The sequence below is a fragment of the Amphibalanus amphitrite genome, unplaced genomic scaffold, assembly GCF_019059575.1.
Source record: "Amphibalanus amphitrite isolate SeventyFive unplaced genomic scaffold, NRLGWU_Aamphi_draft 000044F_arrow, whole genome shotgun sequence".
NCBI classification, from domain to species: Eukaryota; Metazoa; Arthropoda; class Thecostraca; order Balanomorpha; family Balanidae; genus Amphibalanus; species Amphibalanus amphitrite.
The window spans coordinates 812485-828940 of NW_024881540.1; the positions used below are offsets into that span (position 1 = coordinate 812485).

A 16456-nucleotide genomic window follows, 5' to 3' on the forward strand; every position below is an offset into this window, starting at 1 on the left:
AATTACCAGTGACCTCCAATAGCAACATTACAAGGAAACTTACGCCCAATCGCTAATTTTCGCGAAAATGCGTTTTACTGGATGTTATAGCGCCCGTGTCAGGCGAACAACTTGGCCGTCGGTCAGCAAGAGCACTGAGTTCAGGCGGAGATGTGATGTCGCATGTCCGCCGACGTCACGCAGCGTCAGCCGCAGCGACGACGACGCGCCCGAGCGGTATCTCCTGCATCCCTGACGGTCCTTCTGACCAGCGGCGTCAGCGCGGTCAGCTGGTCCCGTCCACGACCGGCTGTGACCTCGGCGCCGGCCGGCAAGAGACACCGTTGTGTCAGCTCCCGGGGCCCAGTTTCAGGTACAGTGGTTCAATAAGCTGATCATTTGTGTCTGTCGAGACAAAGAAGACGAGCGGCAGTCTCTCATGGTTGGGTGCATCGTAGAGGTGACAAAAGGAGAAAATTTTGGGAACCAGACTCGAGCCAGACCCGACTGGACATTTCTCGAACCAGTCGGACCCGGTCTTAGTTGGAATCGGAACCAGTTGGACCCGTTCCCCAAAAGTCAATTAATATAAATTATTTGAAGGCATCATTAGTTGCATCATGTAAAACAGTTTTTTTTTTTCACTGGGAATACTCATGAGCTACAGTGTGCACTGCAAAGAAACATACATGAGCAAATGCTTTCTTTCCATCCACTTCATATTTTGCAATCATGTGTAATGTGCAAGATGTATGGTTTATGGTAGAAACCGGTTGGACCCGTCAGAAAATTTCCAGAAACCAGCCTGGAGTTGGACCCATGGTTCTTTGGACCGGGTCTTTGGATCCATATTTTGCCATCTCTAGCCCTCACCCGCACATGCCATTTTCCCATCCTAGAACGCCATTGGGGGAGGGGTTGCCACCCCCGCGCCATTTCGTTCCTGTTGGAGATAGAGCTTCGCGGTAAAGACCAAAAAGATTCTTTGGGAAGAGACAAGTCCAATGATACCCAGTTTTACTCTTTCAGGTAAGTCGTTGACCTTCCAGGTCATGTCAAACTAAAAAAATGTTGCTGTTTTGGGTCATCGCCAGATGTAGCAGGCCAGATGTAGCATCTCGCCAGCCGGCAAATGTCGTGAGGGCTAGTGTTCGTATCTAAGTAGCATTTGGCCAGTTGGCAACTGCCGTGAGGGCTGTACATATTTACGCGTGTTAGATTAGGTCAGGTCACGTCAGGTCAGGTTAGGTTTGCTTTGGTTTGGGGCAGAAAGAAGCATCTCCGGGTAGCGCCTCCCCTTGGTTGCTAAAACGAAACACGCGAGTGCCAGACATTACGAAGTCCAAAAGACAGTTACGTAGACGTCGGCTCATTCTGATTTTTTAATATGATGTGGCTTATGTTAGGAGAATAAAATAGGCATGTGAAAATCAGCAAAATCGAAGGGTCCTACCCAGTACCCATTTAAAAAAAATCATAATTTATTTTTTGAATTTTAATTAAATTCACTAATTAGCTAATTACGTCAAGATTGTTATGCTCAAATTAAAGCCTAATCCATTCCCTCCATTTCACACTTTGTTTCGTGGTGATATGTCTAAAACTTCAATGGTTATGACGCTTTAAAGATGATAATGTGCCTTGCCTAAGTCAATGTTTGATGACGATTATCTCGTAAACGTGACGTCATATCCTGACAAAAATGTCTCCTTTCTTTTCACATATAGATGAGTAGTTTCACAAAGTTTCGCAAAAATCGGAGGAGGTGAGGCTCAAAATGGTCATTTTTTTTTGTCCCACTTGACGTGGAATGCCCCAATTGGAACATATTGATTTTGGGTATTCATCGGCTTCCTCTCGTCACGGACAGCATGCTCGTTTTTTACTTTCGACCAGGGGCGAGCGGATGGGGGGGGGGGTAAGAGACCCCCTTGTATTTACGTCAGTGGCTGTCAAAACACCAATGCGGGCGATTGGGCCCTTGACTGACACGCAGTCTCAACTGGTTGTCAAATGTCAGGGCCCGGCCTGGCGCTCAGGGGACTTGTCACGTGAGCCGGGTGGATGGGGCTCAACGAGGTAACTGGAGGCTGGAGCGTCGGGGAAGTAACCTCTGTCCTTGATATGACGTATCACACGGGACACAGGTGGTCACAGAGATTGGGGCAGCTGGCCGGCCGGTGCTCCGACCCATTTCGGTGGGATGGGCATGGGGTGTGACCCTTACAGAGGTCACTGGGGACCCGCGCCCAATAACTCTGGGGTCACTGGGGACATGGTCTGTTACACAGTCGACTCAAGCCCGGAGGTCTGGCCGTAATCACACTGTTATCTTATTGCATGACATTTCAGGGTAGCCGTGGCTGACTCCGCATACCTCGGTTCAAAATATGTTGTGCTAGGGGCAAGGAACAACTCTTGCGTGTTTCGTCGTCACTGCGTTCAGTGTTGCATCAGGTGTCCATTGTTGCTTCCTTACTGTTCAAATAAGTTCCTCTGACTTTGAGAGTAAGGATGTCGGCATCGTCCTTTCTCGCGTGGAACGATTCGTTCGGAATTACAGATGTTCATGAGTCAGATTATTATATCTCTTTTGCTTATTTGGGGAGCGGCACGAAGCTTTGAAGTGTGTTACATTTGGTTATCGATATGTCATTCATGCAGCAACACAGTACCATTACTGTACACGATGTGATAGGACACAATATGTCTGCATAATGATTCTGTCAGCAGTGCAGCGTGGCGGTGTGTCTGGTGCGTGCGGCCTGACAGTTGTGTCGGCGGCAGAGGGGGCCGGGCCGGGGGGGGGGGAGGCCCACCACGGCCCAGGTGGTGCCAGTCGGAACCGGCACGCGGCCAGACACGGCGCGCGGGCCGACAGTGGGGGCGGCGGCCGGCGACCCGCAGCCCCCGCAGCTGCGCCGCCGACACACCCGCTGACGAAAACTCCCCTCCGTCGGCGTCAGTCAGCTGGCTAGCGTGACGTCACATTCGTCGGATCGACCGCGACGTAGGTACGGTCTCTAACAGGGCGGCGCGGAGATCGCCGCCTTACAAAGCCAATCTCACAGCTCTGATGAGCGGATTCGTGACAATTGTGGCCCGGTCTGAGGGCTGCCCGGGTGCAGGCGACAATTTCGGGGCCGGCTGGCCCGCGGCTGACCGGGTCCTTGAGGCCGGGACGTGGGCCGCGGCCAGCGGCCGCGCTTGCGCGCGCGCCACCCCGCCGCGTCGGCCGGCCGCCCGCGCGCCGCGCCGTAGTCACCACTCGCCACGTGAGCGGCCAGAGAGGTCGGTCGGCGCCGGCGCGGCTCCCGCTGTCGGTCTGTTCAGTCTGCAACGTGCTCGACGCCATCCGCCATGACTGAAGCGGCGGGGGACGGCGGCAGCGCCGACGGAGGCAAGAAGGTGACCCTGATGAACGGCGTGACCCTCATCGTGGGGTGCATCATCGGCTCCGGCATCTTCGTGTCACCGACCGGCGTGCTGGCCAACGCCGGCTCGGTCGGCGTGGCGCTGATCCTGTGGGGCGTCTGCGGCGTCATCTCCACGCTGGGCGCGCTCTGCTACGCCGAGCTGGGCTGCTGCATCCCGCGCTCCGGCGGCGACTACTCGTACATCCTGGAGATATTCGGCCCGCTGCCGGCCTTCCTGCGCCTCTGGGTCGGTCTGGTGGTGATACGACCGAGCCTCTCCGCCATCGTGGCGCTCACCTTCGGAGAATACGCCGTGAAGAGGGTCTACCCTGACTGTCCGGTGCCAGGAAGTCTTACGAAGCTTTTGGCAGCTATCTGCATCTGTAAGTATATCACGGGCGAAAGCATAGTGTGACTGTTCTTGAATGTTTTACTATAATAATTCTGAATGCAACCAGTAGCGCAATGTTCAACACATGTTGTTGATGGTCGTATCATTCAAAGTGCTATAGCACCTGGTGAGCGCACCTGTAGCACCTATAGCACCTGTTCTTGTTATACCGGATTATTGAGCCATGTTCACAGTTGTACATACCTGATTGGAAATAACCGGGTCATCGTGGCACGGGTCAGCGCGCTCTTCCTTCCAGCGTGCCCAACCCAGAGCCCCACTGTCCCACTCGGTGAAATCGGCCCGGCCAGGTGGCGGCCCACGTAACCCGACCATCCGGAGCTCGATAGCCTTGGGCCGTCGCCTGGCGCACCAGCGCCTGACCACAGACAATCGATAATGAATTAAAGGGACACTCCCACCTTAACATTAGTTTTGAGTTGAGATAGCCAAATTGGTGGCCATGGCCTGCAAATACCGGTTTGGGTACTCACAACATCGACAAATGCTTTAATTCGGAGATTTGGAATTTCAAACTTGCAGTTTTCGGATTCTAAAGGGCTAGTGCATTGGTATGCCCCCTTAGAATTTGTGACGTCAGCGGAGATCTAACGATTTTTAAATCTTTTACTAAAACGTTTGGTAGCACGCGGTGGTATATGCTGCTTTGCGCGCAACAAATGCCGCACTTTCAAATAAAGTCGCTAGGAACAGCGGAGATCCCAAAAAGTAAACAAAAGTAAAAGTCTAATATCTTGAAAACCGGTGAATATTTTTCGATGAAATTTGGTAGATATTCGTTTTCGCTCTTCCTGAACCGAGCGACATCACTTTCGTGCCAATTCATTAACTTTTTTGAAGGTGGGAGGGTCCCTTTAATGAAACGCCGACGATCCTGATGTCAACCTGACGGTCTGCTTCGTAGTTCTTCGGTAGCTCACGTGGACATATGGTAGCTAACTATGCGATAGCCTCCGATCCTCGGGGCGCACCTAACCCTTCACTGTCAGTGTCCGCTATCCAGTATAACCATTCCCCTGTTCCGCGCCCAACAGCGGACGGTCAGCATCATCCGAATGAAGTGGCTCACACCGGAGCGGGCTCACGTGCGGTGGGGTGACCGTACTCGCAGCTGGATGGCCTGTCCATCGTGACGGACTCAGCCGCAGCGACGCACCAGGGCGGCAGTCCAAACCAATTTCCCCAATGCCCCATACGGCCATATCCATTCGCTCTGAAATTGTCTCACTAAATCGCGAGGTCCTAACCCAATAAAACAAAACAAATAGCCCCGGCTCGATCTATAACATACTGATCAAATTGTTTAATTTGCGATCGAGCTGATTAAAATGTCCAGGTGCCCAGATGCGTTGGTTTAACCCTATTCCTGGCGGGGGGGGGGCCTCAGGAGCCCCCCCCCTGAGGTTTTTTGGTTATTTCTCCCAAACGCGTTGAGCTAGGAGGCTAAAATTTTCTGACTTTTCCTATAAGGCTTCTACGCAACATGTCTGAAAATTTTGAGTTGATCTGACCTCAGGTCAGGTCAACAGAGGCGGTTTGGTGACCCTACCTCAGAAAAGTTTGCAATCACGCCACAGCTAGAGTTTTTGACCGATCAATTTCTTCTCTTCAGGCTTTAGTTAGGGTACCAGTATGTGCAATTTGTATATCTCGGAATTTTGATATCGGTGACCTAAGGTCAGGTCAATTTCGCGACCTCCCCATTATAAGTCAATGGGGGGAAAAATCAACTCCCTGTTTTTACCACTAAAACGGGTCGGAATGGCACCATATCCCATACATGACTTCATATACGATCAACCTTCACTACCTTGAGGTCTGTTTTGCTGTTGGGCAGCTGTGAGGTCATGTGACGTCATCAAAGGTCACCAAAGGTTTTTGGCCAATAACTCCGTACAGGGTCAAGATACAGACGCGTGGATGGTCTCATTGTGTTCAGCTCGTCAAGACGCATCGAATGATATACATGATGACCTCGAGGTCACGTGACCTGAGGTCAACCTTTGACCTTGACCTTTCGAGGTCAACATATATATCATTCGATGCGGATTGACGAGAGGATCACGATGATGCCCTTAGTTTGCTCCTATCTTGACTAATTCGAAAGTTATTCGAGAAAAACTCTCTCCATATCTAGCGCCGCCATTTTGACTTTTTCGACCCCTGTGACGTCATCTTTGACCTGACCTGAAAATGACCTTAGTAAAAATTGTAGACCTTGTCCATGCGTATCCGATGCCGTTTACCGCTTGTCGCTATCTTGCTTCGTTCTCGAGATCTCAGGGGGGGGCCGAATCGGCCCCCCCCCGCCAGTTTCTTGTCCCGGCGGAGCCCGCCAGGAATAGGGTTAAATTCCAGCCAAGCACAAACAAGTAGTACCTATACGATCGATGCCTGTCGTCTGATCATGATTCACTTCAACATTAAGTGTCCGCCGGTTTCCGGGGAACAACGCATAAGCTGACTGAACTGTCCAATGATATGTCACCGACAATTCTGCGATCCCGGCTCCAACTGAGATCGTCCATATTGCAACAGACGTAAACTGCATTACAATTAGCACGGATATACCTTTAGTTATATAGGGGGTGAGTGGCCGCTCACAAAAGGTTGTTAGGTGTACGTTGTAATTGTATATATTGTCTAACATTAACCCTCGCATGTGTAGGGGGGGGGGGGGTCGGATGGACCCCCCCCATGGTTTTTCGCGAATAACTCGCGTAAAAAGCGGCCGATCGCGACGAAACTTTCAGTACCCTCGCATTGATCAATTTTACACCTACCCTGAAAATTTCATGACCCTAACCCAAATGACCTTTGACCTGTGACCTCTTTTCCGAGACCATGTTTGGCCGGAATCGCGATTTCGCGTATGTCGGCTCGCACTAGCCGCGTGTTTGCAAGCTTCTCGTGGTTTCAAACGTTCAAACATGTGATTTGATGTTACTCCCGTGTGTGTCAAGGTCACCTGAAGGTCAGGTCAGGTCATTGACCTTTGGTGACCTCGGGTGACCTCGGGTCACTTTTTCGAGTTTTACATGTTTCTAGGCTAGTTTTTGGAGCTGAATTCGAATTTAGCAACCATTTGAACATTTACGAAGTAGTTTTGGTGACTTCGTAACATGTTACGAAGCTGTCAGAGGCGGTTGACACGTACTACGAATACCCGTCACGACGCCTACTGGTTGACCTGACCTGACCTGACCCGACCTGGTCTAAATGCTTCAAGACATCATCTGTGATCAAAACTAACACGATATTCGTGATCAGCACCCCGAAAAACCCCTTAGCAGCCACACTTTACGACTTTCTAACAGGTCCCGATTTTCCCGACTTTGGGTCATTGACCTGACCTGGAAGGTCAACCAATGACCTAGGACCTTAAAATTGGGTATCATCGGCTTCCTCTCGTCACGGGCAACACGCTCGTTTTTTCCGCGAAGCTCTAGCTCGATCAGGGGCCAAACGGCAAGGGGGGGGGGGTCCAACCGACCCCCCCCCCTACACATTAGAAGCTGGCAAACGCCGCACACATGCGAGGGTTAACATACATGGCCTTAGCAGCCATAAGATTAACGCCAGGCGATGCCTCTCGCTGCAGTCAATTCACAAATTTCCATTTCGGAACGGGAGGAACTGACGGACCTGAATTGAATAAACCCTCTTCACATGTCACGTCGTCACGATTACTATTCAATCCGCTTGCTAGCTGAAGCTTGGCACAATGGCAATGACAATAAAACAATATTTATCTTTGACCATTGCATAACACCCACATTTACAACCGCAACATTTACGTAAGTATGCAAAACAGTTTGTTGTGCATTACCGGTTACGCTCCTGATACGGCACTTCAACATGTTTTTGGACTCCAGCATTTGCAGGAATCACGATAAATAGCGTGCAAGCAGGGATAGTGTTGATGCACATGAGCTTGTCCCGTCCCCGAAGCAGGTGAGGTGAAGGGGTATATTCAGCTCACGTAGCTGAAAAGGTTAGCTGCGCTCAAAAAGCGAGTGGTAAGTGAGGAGGGACACTGAACAATAAGGCATATCGCTTTAAAAAGATCGTACATCTACATAGGTACATACATCAGATAACATCAATAAACAGCATGCACTGTCACACGGCAAAACGCGATATGGATGATCACGGATATAAACGCTTAGGTCTTGGAACGAAGCATAACCCGTGTCCCGTTTGGGGGGGGGGGAGGAGGGGGGCGAAACGGCCTCCTCTCCTTTTTAGTCGATAGCTCCCAAAGTATATCGCCATGAAACTTTCAGGACGCCTCCGGGTATCAATTTTGCACCTTGTGACCAACTTTGTTCCAAAGCCTATGATAGGTTGGCCGCAAATGACGTCAGAGTTCCGTCATGTCTTGCCATTTTCGACAAAAAATGCTTTGCGGGAAGAGCTGTCACGCCTACAGGTTTGGAGATAGAGGAAAATGTTTAAGATAAAATAGTGTACAATTAACAGGATTACAAAACTGCTATCTCAAATTTCTGATTTTTTTTTTGTATTTTGCCCCCAAAACTAAAAGTGATTTTTTTGATATAATACCCCCAAAATAGGTACCTAAGATTTTCAAAATTTTGAAAAAACAGAATACATGTTGTATGATTATTGGTCTGCTATTGACATGCCAAATTTGAGCTCCATAGCTCTATTTTTGGCAAAGTTATGGCGATAAAACTGCTCAAAATTTATGACGTTAATTTTTCAAACTCAATTCTTAGCCGTTATCGATAACGCAGAATAAAACGAAGAGCATCATTGGATTCTCCGTGATAGCCTGCATCGAATAGACACCCCTTTTATGCAAAAATAGCAACTTTTAGCTTTAACCTTTTTTAACCTGACCCTGACCCGACTTCCACCAGAATGGAACCTAAGCCGGTCCTAATGGTCGTGTAACCGACACCATTGAATTTGAAATGTGAAATTGGCCATAAAATATGTATCACACCACACTCCTGTGCCTTTTATTCAATGTTATAACGCATTCCTTAGAAGGCCCGTGATCGGTGAAAAATGCGACATTTGACCTGACCTGTGACGTCATTGGTTGCACCTAGGTCACCGAAACTTGGTCACGAGGTAGTTCCCTGGCGGCGCTATGGAACGCCGGTTGAATTTTCAAAATCGGTCGGTAACTTTCCGAGATACGAGGAGGGGGGGGGGGCGAAATAGCCCCACCCTCAACGGGTGGTAGGGTCCGCCAAAAGCCCAATGGGACGCGGGTGAAGTATTAAATAAAGGTGCCGTTAAATATGTGGGAATAAAAACATGCCTATGCGGGCTGATCATTTGCGCTCTGTGTTGCAAATCACTTTTGTTTCCCGAACAGCAGCTGATGTTCGGACGGCATTGCGGCAGGTTAATTAAGGTCATCGAGCGTTTTTGCTGATGACATGTCTCGCTCACAGTGCAGAAAAGCGGCGACAAGTTATCTGGCAATCGAGTCATGCTGCTCCATACGTGTCCTCACATGTGCGCTGCCGCAAGTCGACACGACACTGATGTGATGTCTGTGTGTCGTTGCAGCCATCCTGACGTTCGTCAACTGCATGAGCGTGCGCTGGGCGATGCGAATTCAGGACGTCTTCACGGCTGCAAAGCTCAGCGCTCTGGTGGCGATCATCCTCGTGGGATTGGCTTACATCGGAATGGGTGAGTACTGAGTACCTAGGCTGTGCTCAGATATTGTTTGTCTCTTTCTGCCAGCTGGGTGTCTGTCCGGAGTGGAATATCTCTGAAAGTGGCAATGTAGTAATGCCATTGTTTTAATCAATAGACATGCATATCCATCCGCTTTCACTAGATTATTGTCGCCAATGGTGAAATGAACCGTCTCACGGTACAGGTAAGAATCCGGTGAACTGAAGCATGGTTATGCATCGCTCTGATTTTGCCGTCTGAAGTACGAGAACTATTCAAACTTTGTCTTTGATGAGGTCTCTCACTCTTTCCTCCCGTAACTCGATTGATTATGCTGTTTTTTCCTTGAAAAATCCCAAGTGTCGTCTGACGAAGATGCATTTCAAAGGAAGCACCCCTTATGTTTTTATTGATACGAGTAAAACGTTTATAATTGACGTTTATGATATAACGTTTTTTTATAGACTGCATTCAGTAAAGCTTACTACACGTACGGCTCTCGCGAGATTAAGCGGTAGTTTTTGCACTTTTACATTTCCGGCTATATCTCAGAAACTAATTGATCTACGATGAAGCCATTTTACACGATCATGGCCGGCTTGTTACCCAACAAGTCGATCGCATCTTCAACACTTAAAAGCTTGAGACGACGAAGATATAGCCTGAAGTACACTAAATTTTCTAGGTGCAAAACCTACCGCTAAAACCCGCGAGACCTCTACATACGTGGATTATGCGACGATATGCGTATTATAATTATTTTATGTATAAAGCGGGGCGCCCCTAGCATTAATGCCAATCAAGTGTGGAAAGTAATGTTCAATTACCTGATCCGGTCGTTTCAGCATTGCACGCGTACTAAGCGACTGTGTGATGTTTGTACAGTCCACAGCAGAAGTAATGTGGGGTTTCAGTCAATGGGTATGTTCTGCTTCTGAAGCTTAGGAACGATTAGCCAGACTACAATGAAACTTTGAATGTAGCTTATATGTATCGTCACCCTTGCAGCTGCAACTTTAGCTACTGACATCTTCTTTTCGATCACTCCGCATTAAACAATCGCCAGTCAAAGCCAACCGTTGAGAAATGGTAAAACCCTACATTACTTTAGCGGTGGGCTGTACGTCCATTCATCACTCAGTGCAGCATTCAGCCCTGCCGTGGCTACTGAGGCTGGTTGAGGGCAATCGGAGCACTGGAACGAAGGTCGAAAACAAGTTAATTTAAAAGGCAGCCGATGAAGCGCAATAGTGACGGTTGAGGGAAGTCCAGCGGAGGTAGATAACCTGTTTGGGGTGCAGACTGCAGGTCGGATGAACTCTGCCAAACAGTCGGTAGGCCAGACAAATCATGCATCATACATGTCATAGTGTTTTCAATGTATCTTTCTGGGTAGTGAGTACTGCAGTCACAAACAACATTTGCGAAACATGACGTGGTTATGCTCAAGTCGCATGACATCATACGTATGATCATTAATCAATAACAATGGCGCGTCAGCTCCCGCAATGCTGTAGCGTTCAGTAGCGTCGTACAGTCGTGTACAGGTTGATGGTCCCCTACTCTTTATCCACCGGGTTCCTATGGCTCAGCATTGGCAGCAGCCGCCTGGTACCGGTAGGCTGTGCCGCATGACCCGAGAGTGAAGCGGCACAGCCTACCCACACTGTATGACACCGGCTCGGGTCGCCTGGTAGAGCGATTTGACCGGACGCTGCGTTACACCGGCTGGGGGGAGGGGGGGGGTAAAGGTCAGGCCTGTCTATTTAGCTAGGCTCGGTGGATGGGGCGGGCTGGAGTGTGGTGTGGGGCGGGGGTGATGTGGGGAGGGAGTGAGCGGACCTGGGGCTGGGTGTATGTGGTCACTTGTCGCATAGAACCGATCGTAATCCACCCTCCAAAAATTCGCTTTAGAGATATTCACAAAACCCAGGGGGGTTCAAACACCCATCTCCCAAGTGGGGTGCGGAAGGACAGGTAAGGGTCGATACGGTCTCCTCATGAATTGCAGCAAAGAAAGAAAACAGACCTGTCACCAAATAATCTTTCTGAAAAGTGGACTACTCGCATAGCCTCGGACACAGAAATAAACATCCAGCACGCGAAGCGTCTCGAACCGGGCCTCTCACTACCGGTCAGTTTGACAGTCTTAGCACTCCTACGCTGAGCTACACCGGATTGTGGCCACGGCCGGGGCAAAGTCTGGCCGGGCGGGCGGCGGGGCCGGGAGTTCGGCAACAAAGTCAATGAATGTTTTTGTGGTTTCGGGTGCCGGTCGCTCTAGCTTGGTGGAATGATGATGGATCATTGGCAAAACTTTCAACGTGGAGTCCCGGTTCGAGCCTCATCGGGGCTCCGGCTACTTTTCCGAGTTAGGATCTGGTTTGATTTTAGTGGTTGCGAGCCATTTATAAGGTTTTATATCTACATGTCGATTGTCGATTGATTGATTGATTGATTCATTCGTTCATTTATTACATGTCGACATTTAGTATACGAATTGACATCCAGGATCAATCCGATCAATCTACCATTTTCATAAGCGTATTGCCTAAGTATCATGCATATATGTGGCACAAGATCTATGGTTGCCTCGATACCGTGCCAAATCACGTTTTGCACAATGCACAAGTAAATTATATTCGCTGGGTCTTCCGTGCATTGTGCTTATCAAAAACAGGAATGCAATTGTTAAGCGACGCAAAATGTGCAATGCAGCAAGTGACCACACAACCCGCCCAGCCCCCATGGTTCACCAACACGCCCCACACCACTCCCCAGCCCACGCCAACCACCGAGACGAGCCCCTCCCCCCGCGCTGGTCTGACGTGACAGCTGGTCTACAAAGCGCTCCACCCGGCGACCCGAGCCGATGTCAAACGGCGTGGGTAGACTGTGCCGCTTCACTCTCCGGTCATGCGGCACAGCCTACCGGTACCAGGCGGCTGCTGCCAATGCTGAGCCATAGGAACCCGGTGGATAAAGAGTAGGGGACCATCAACCTGTACACGACTGTACACTCACCTACTAAGTGATGTTCGCCCCCCGACGGCCCAGCGTTTGACTGGAGCGGTAGACTGCGCCGTCTCACACCCAGGCTCAGCGGCACAGCACATCCCTCTGGCCTCAACGGTAGACTGTGCCGCCTCACACCCAGGCTCAGCGGCACAGTATATCTCTCTGGCCTCACACTCGTTAGAGACGCGTTTGACCTGGTCAGGGACGCGCCGCGCTGGTTGCCTTATCGCTCACAGTCACATATCTGTGGCTAGGGGGCCTGCTGCGAATCGCTGGTCTTTCTGTGTCGACTCGAATATGATGCTTGTAAGTGTTCACGATCGCATTTAGCTCAGTGAGATTAGTTATAGCAATTTATATCGTTTGTTTTCTCCCGGGTGGGGTGGGGGGGGGGGTGTTTGGCCACACCTGCCAATGTCTGTGTGTGTCTGTAACGGAAACTGCGGCGCACGGCGAAGCAAAACTTGGCACAACTTATGAATTTCGTATCGCGTGTGGAATTCTTGACACCTGGTCACATCATAAAGTCAGGTCAAAATGCTCCTCTTTTTAGCGATGGCACCCGGATACAGGTGAATATGGCACACCGAATCACAAAATTCCACTCTTTACCCATTTTATGCCCCTGAAGTCATCTCACATCATGATACGTGTCTCCGTAACCCTCGCCGGCACGGGGGAAGTTGATGCACCCGCCACCCCCCCCCCCCCCCCACCCAAGGCGTCTCGCGAATAACTCGCGTAAAAAGCAGCCGATTGCGACAAAACTTTCAGTACCCTCGCATTGATCAATTTTACATCTACCCTGAAAATTTCATGACCCTGACCAAAATGACCGTTGACATGTGACCTACTTTCCGAGACCATGTTTGGCCGGAAGCGCGATTCGGCGTATGTCGGCTCGCATTAGCCGCGCGTTTGCAAGCTTTTCGTGGTTTCAAACGTTCATACATGTGATTTGGTGTTGCTCCCATGCAATAGGGTGGATGGCAAGGTCACCTGAAGGTCAGGTCAGGTCAGGTCATTGATCTTTGGTGACCTCGGTTCACTTTTTCGAGTTTTGCATGTTTCTAGGCTAGTTTTTGGAGATGAATTCGAATTTAGAAAGCATTTGAACATTTTCGAAGTAGTTTTGGTGCCTTCGTAACATGCTACGAAGTTGTCAGAGGCGGTTGACAGGTACTACGAATATCCGTCACGAACCCTACTGGTTGATCTGACCTGACCTGACCTGACCTGGTCTAAATGCTTAAAGACATAACCCACGAGCCGCTGGGGGGCATAAAGTTGCTCCCCCTTTACGTTTTGTGAAATATCTCCGAAACCTGATGAGCTACGAACGTGAAACTTGGCATAGCTTCAAATGAATACCTAGGCAATGTTTGAGGAAAGTTTGGTGGTTGTAGCAACTAAGATGACGTCACAGTGACGTCATAAAGGTTTGTCGTTTTCCGACATGGACCGTTTCTGATGACGCTGAGCATGAAACTCAACTGTAAATGAACTAGACAGCACCTGCTGTCATCCTAAAACATCTAACTACACTTCCATCTAGTTTCTGACCAATAATCGACCCTTTATATTCGGTCCAATATATCTGATGTATCGTGAGGAATATGAGAGTCGCAAATCTATAATTTTACTTATGACGTCACTGTGACGTCATTTCAAATGGGATCGACACCAAATTTGGACACAACCTCGGCTAGGTATTCAGGAAGATGTGTGTAAAGTTTCGCTTCTCTATCTCTCCGCGTTGCGGCGATATCGTCGCAGAAGTAAAGGGGGGGGCAACTATATGCCCCCCCCCAGCGGCCGGCGGGTGGCGCGGAGGCCCAGCGGCCGCCGGGATAATCTGTGATCAAAAGTAACACGATATTCGTGATCAGCATCCCCCAAAAAACCATAGCAGCGACACTCAACCAATGACCTAGAACCTTAAAATTGGGCATCATCGGCTTTCTCTCGTCACGGGCAACACGCTCGTTTTTTCCGCGACGCTCTAGCTCGATCAGGGGCCAAACGGCAAGGGGGGGGTCCACGGCAATAGTTCCCGACTTGACTTATGCGCCGCTTGTTAGAAGTTGTCAAAATGGGGAACCAGAATTCGTGATAATTTTAATCCTGGTGACCTGCAGTGACCTTAGCGATAATCTGATGGAATAATAGCCCATGAAAAATACAACAGTGGGCTATAGATTGCTTTTTACTGCGTCTTTTTCTTTTTTTGCTTTCTTACCTTCCGAGATAACCATGCGTGGTCAAATACTTGTGTGGCCCCCTCCCTCACCGCCCACCATGGTAACGTTGGCTGAGAGGCCCACCTGTCAATTGCTCGGGATTCACCGACCACCGGCGCCACGCAACCACTCGACCGTTTTCTCCGAAGCGCCAGTGAACAACCTCGCGACCCACGTTCTCCCCTGCCTCGCAGACAAGCTGTGGCTGAGCCCTCACCTCGAACTGGTCACATGACTGACCTCGCCCGAGGCTCGCCAAGTGACCAAAGCGCAGACTGGGCGCCGCGGTGCCATGGGGTCGCCACCTATCAGAACAACAGTTTCACTGCGATAACACTCGAAAACCACCGCAGGTCCGTGGCGCTGTGGTTAGAAGGTGGGCTTGTAATTGAGAGGCGGTGCGTTCGGCTCCTGCGGACGTCGTAACTTTTCTACAGAAAGGAGATCCGTGCCATTGAACTCATAGCTAAATAGTTTCCTGTATGTTGTTGCATGCCTTACCTGTTAACGCGTTGCATTGCTTGAAATTATATACTAGTGGGTATAGAAAGAAAGCATATTGCAGCGACTTCATTAGATAAATCCTAGTTACTTATGTCTGCATAGAGATGTCATCAAGGATGTTGAGTGGTGTCAAGGCATGCCGCCAACACCTCCGCACGTTCCACCATTTACACAGGCTTTGACCTGCAATTGAAAACTGTAATTGATACCTACGCTGTCATCCCACAGCCGTTAGTTATAGGTCGTGGGCCCCGGACCTGGCTCCGCCTTGTGTTTACAGTGTTAAGTCATTTACCACCGGTCGGTCGGTCGGTCACGTGACTGACCTAGCCCGAGGCTTGGCCGGGTGACAGAAATGCGGGCCGCGTGCTGACTGATCGTCTCGCCTGACTTCGATGCACCTCCACGGGCGTAAAACGCTGGGCTGCGCGGGCCTACGAGGGTGTGCCGAGCGGCAGAGACCGTACCGATAGTGGGATGGGAACGTCCCGATAGGACATCCCGTCCTGCCGCTCAAACGGTCACCCCGGAAATGGTGTAATCGAATGAGGAGTTTCCGTCACCTGCACCGGTCGTGTGGTGGGGTGACCGCCGTCTGGAAAGGGAAACGTGAGGAGCATGATGACTTCGTCCCGAGGAGGCCAAGAATTAATTTAATGCCGCGCTAGGAAAAACAAGTTCCTAACAAAAGAAATCACCCCAGCGTGGCCCAAACACACAACCCTCCAATCCATAGTCCAGCACCCTGCTGCTACGCCACGGAATACGCACAGACCAAGGCACAGACTCCCAATTTGAAAGTAGATAAGTTTGTCGGAAGCCGCGAAGGTGTATCAATTGTGGGCGAAACGATCAGTCGGCACGCGGCCCGCACTCTGGTCAGACAGCCGGGGCTCGGGCTAGGTCAGTCACGTGACCGACACGTGGTGAAGGACTCCACACTGTAAACACAGGCGGAGCCAGATCCGAGAGCCAAGGATATAACTAACGGCCGTGGGGTCAGGGGTGCCAGATTATGTGTGACAGGTAGGTAGGGCCTTGGCCTACAGTTTACAAATGCAGGCTTAAGTGAAAATGGTCCTTGTTATTGCATTGGTGCAACGAGCAGAGATGTTGGCGGCACCTTTGACACCATTTACGTATTATTTAGGAAATGACATGTCTATGCAGTTGTAAATATCTGGGATCTAAGTAGGTATGCAAGTCGCTGCAATAGGTATGAT

At 50.1% G+C, this 16456-nt stretch overlaps 1 protein-coding gene across 1 annotated transcript in view; it reads left to right on the forward strand.

Moving 5' to 3' along the window:
• The first annotated feature begins 3051 nt into the window (after positions 1–3051).
• LOC122377429 (large neutral amino acids transporter small subunit 1-like) overlaps positions 3052–16456 on the forward strand; it is a 37929-nt gene continuing 24524 nt past the window's right edge. Inside the window, exons 1-2 of the mRNA XM_043357454.1 lie at positions 3052–3778; positions 9358–9483. Coding sequence (XP_043213389.1) covers positions 3340–3778; positions 9358–9483 — 565 coding nt within the window. The 5' untranslated portion in view covers positions 3052–3339. The remainder of the gene's footprint in view (positions 3779–9357; positions 9484–16456) is intronic.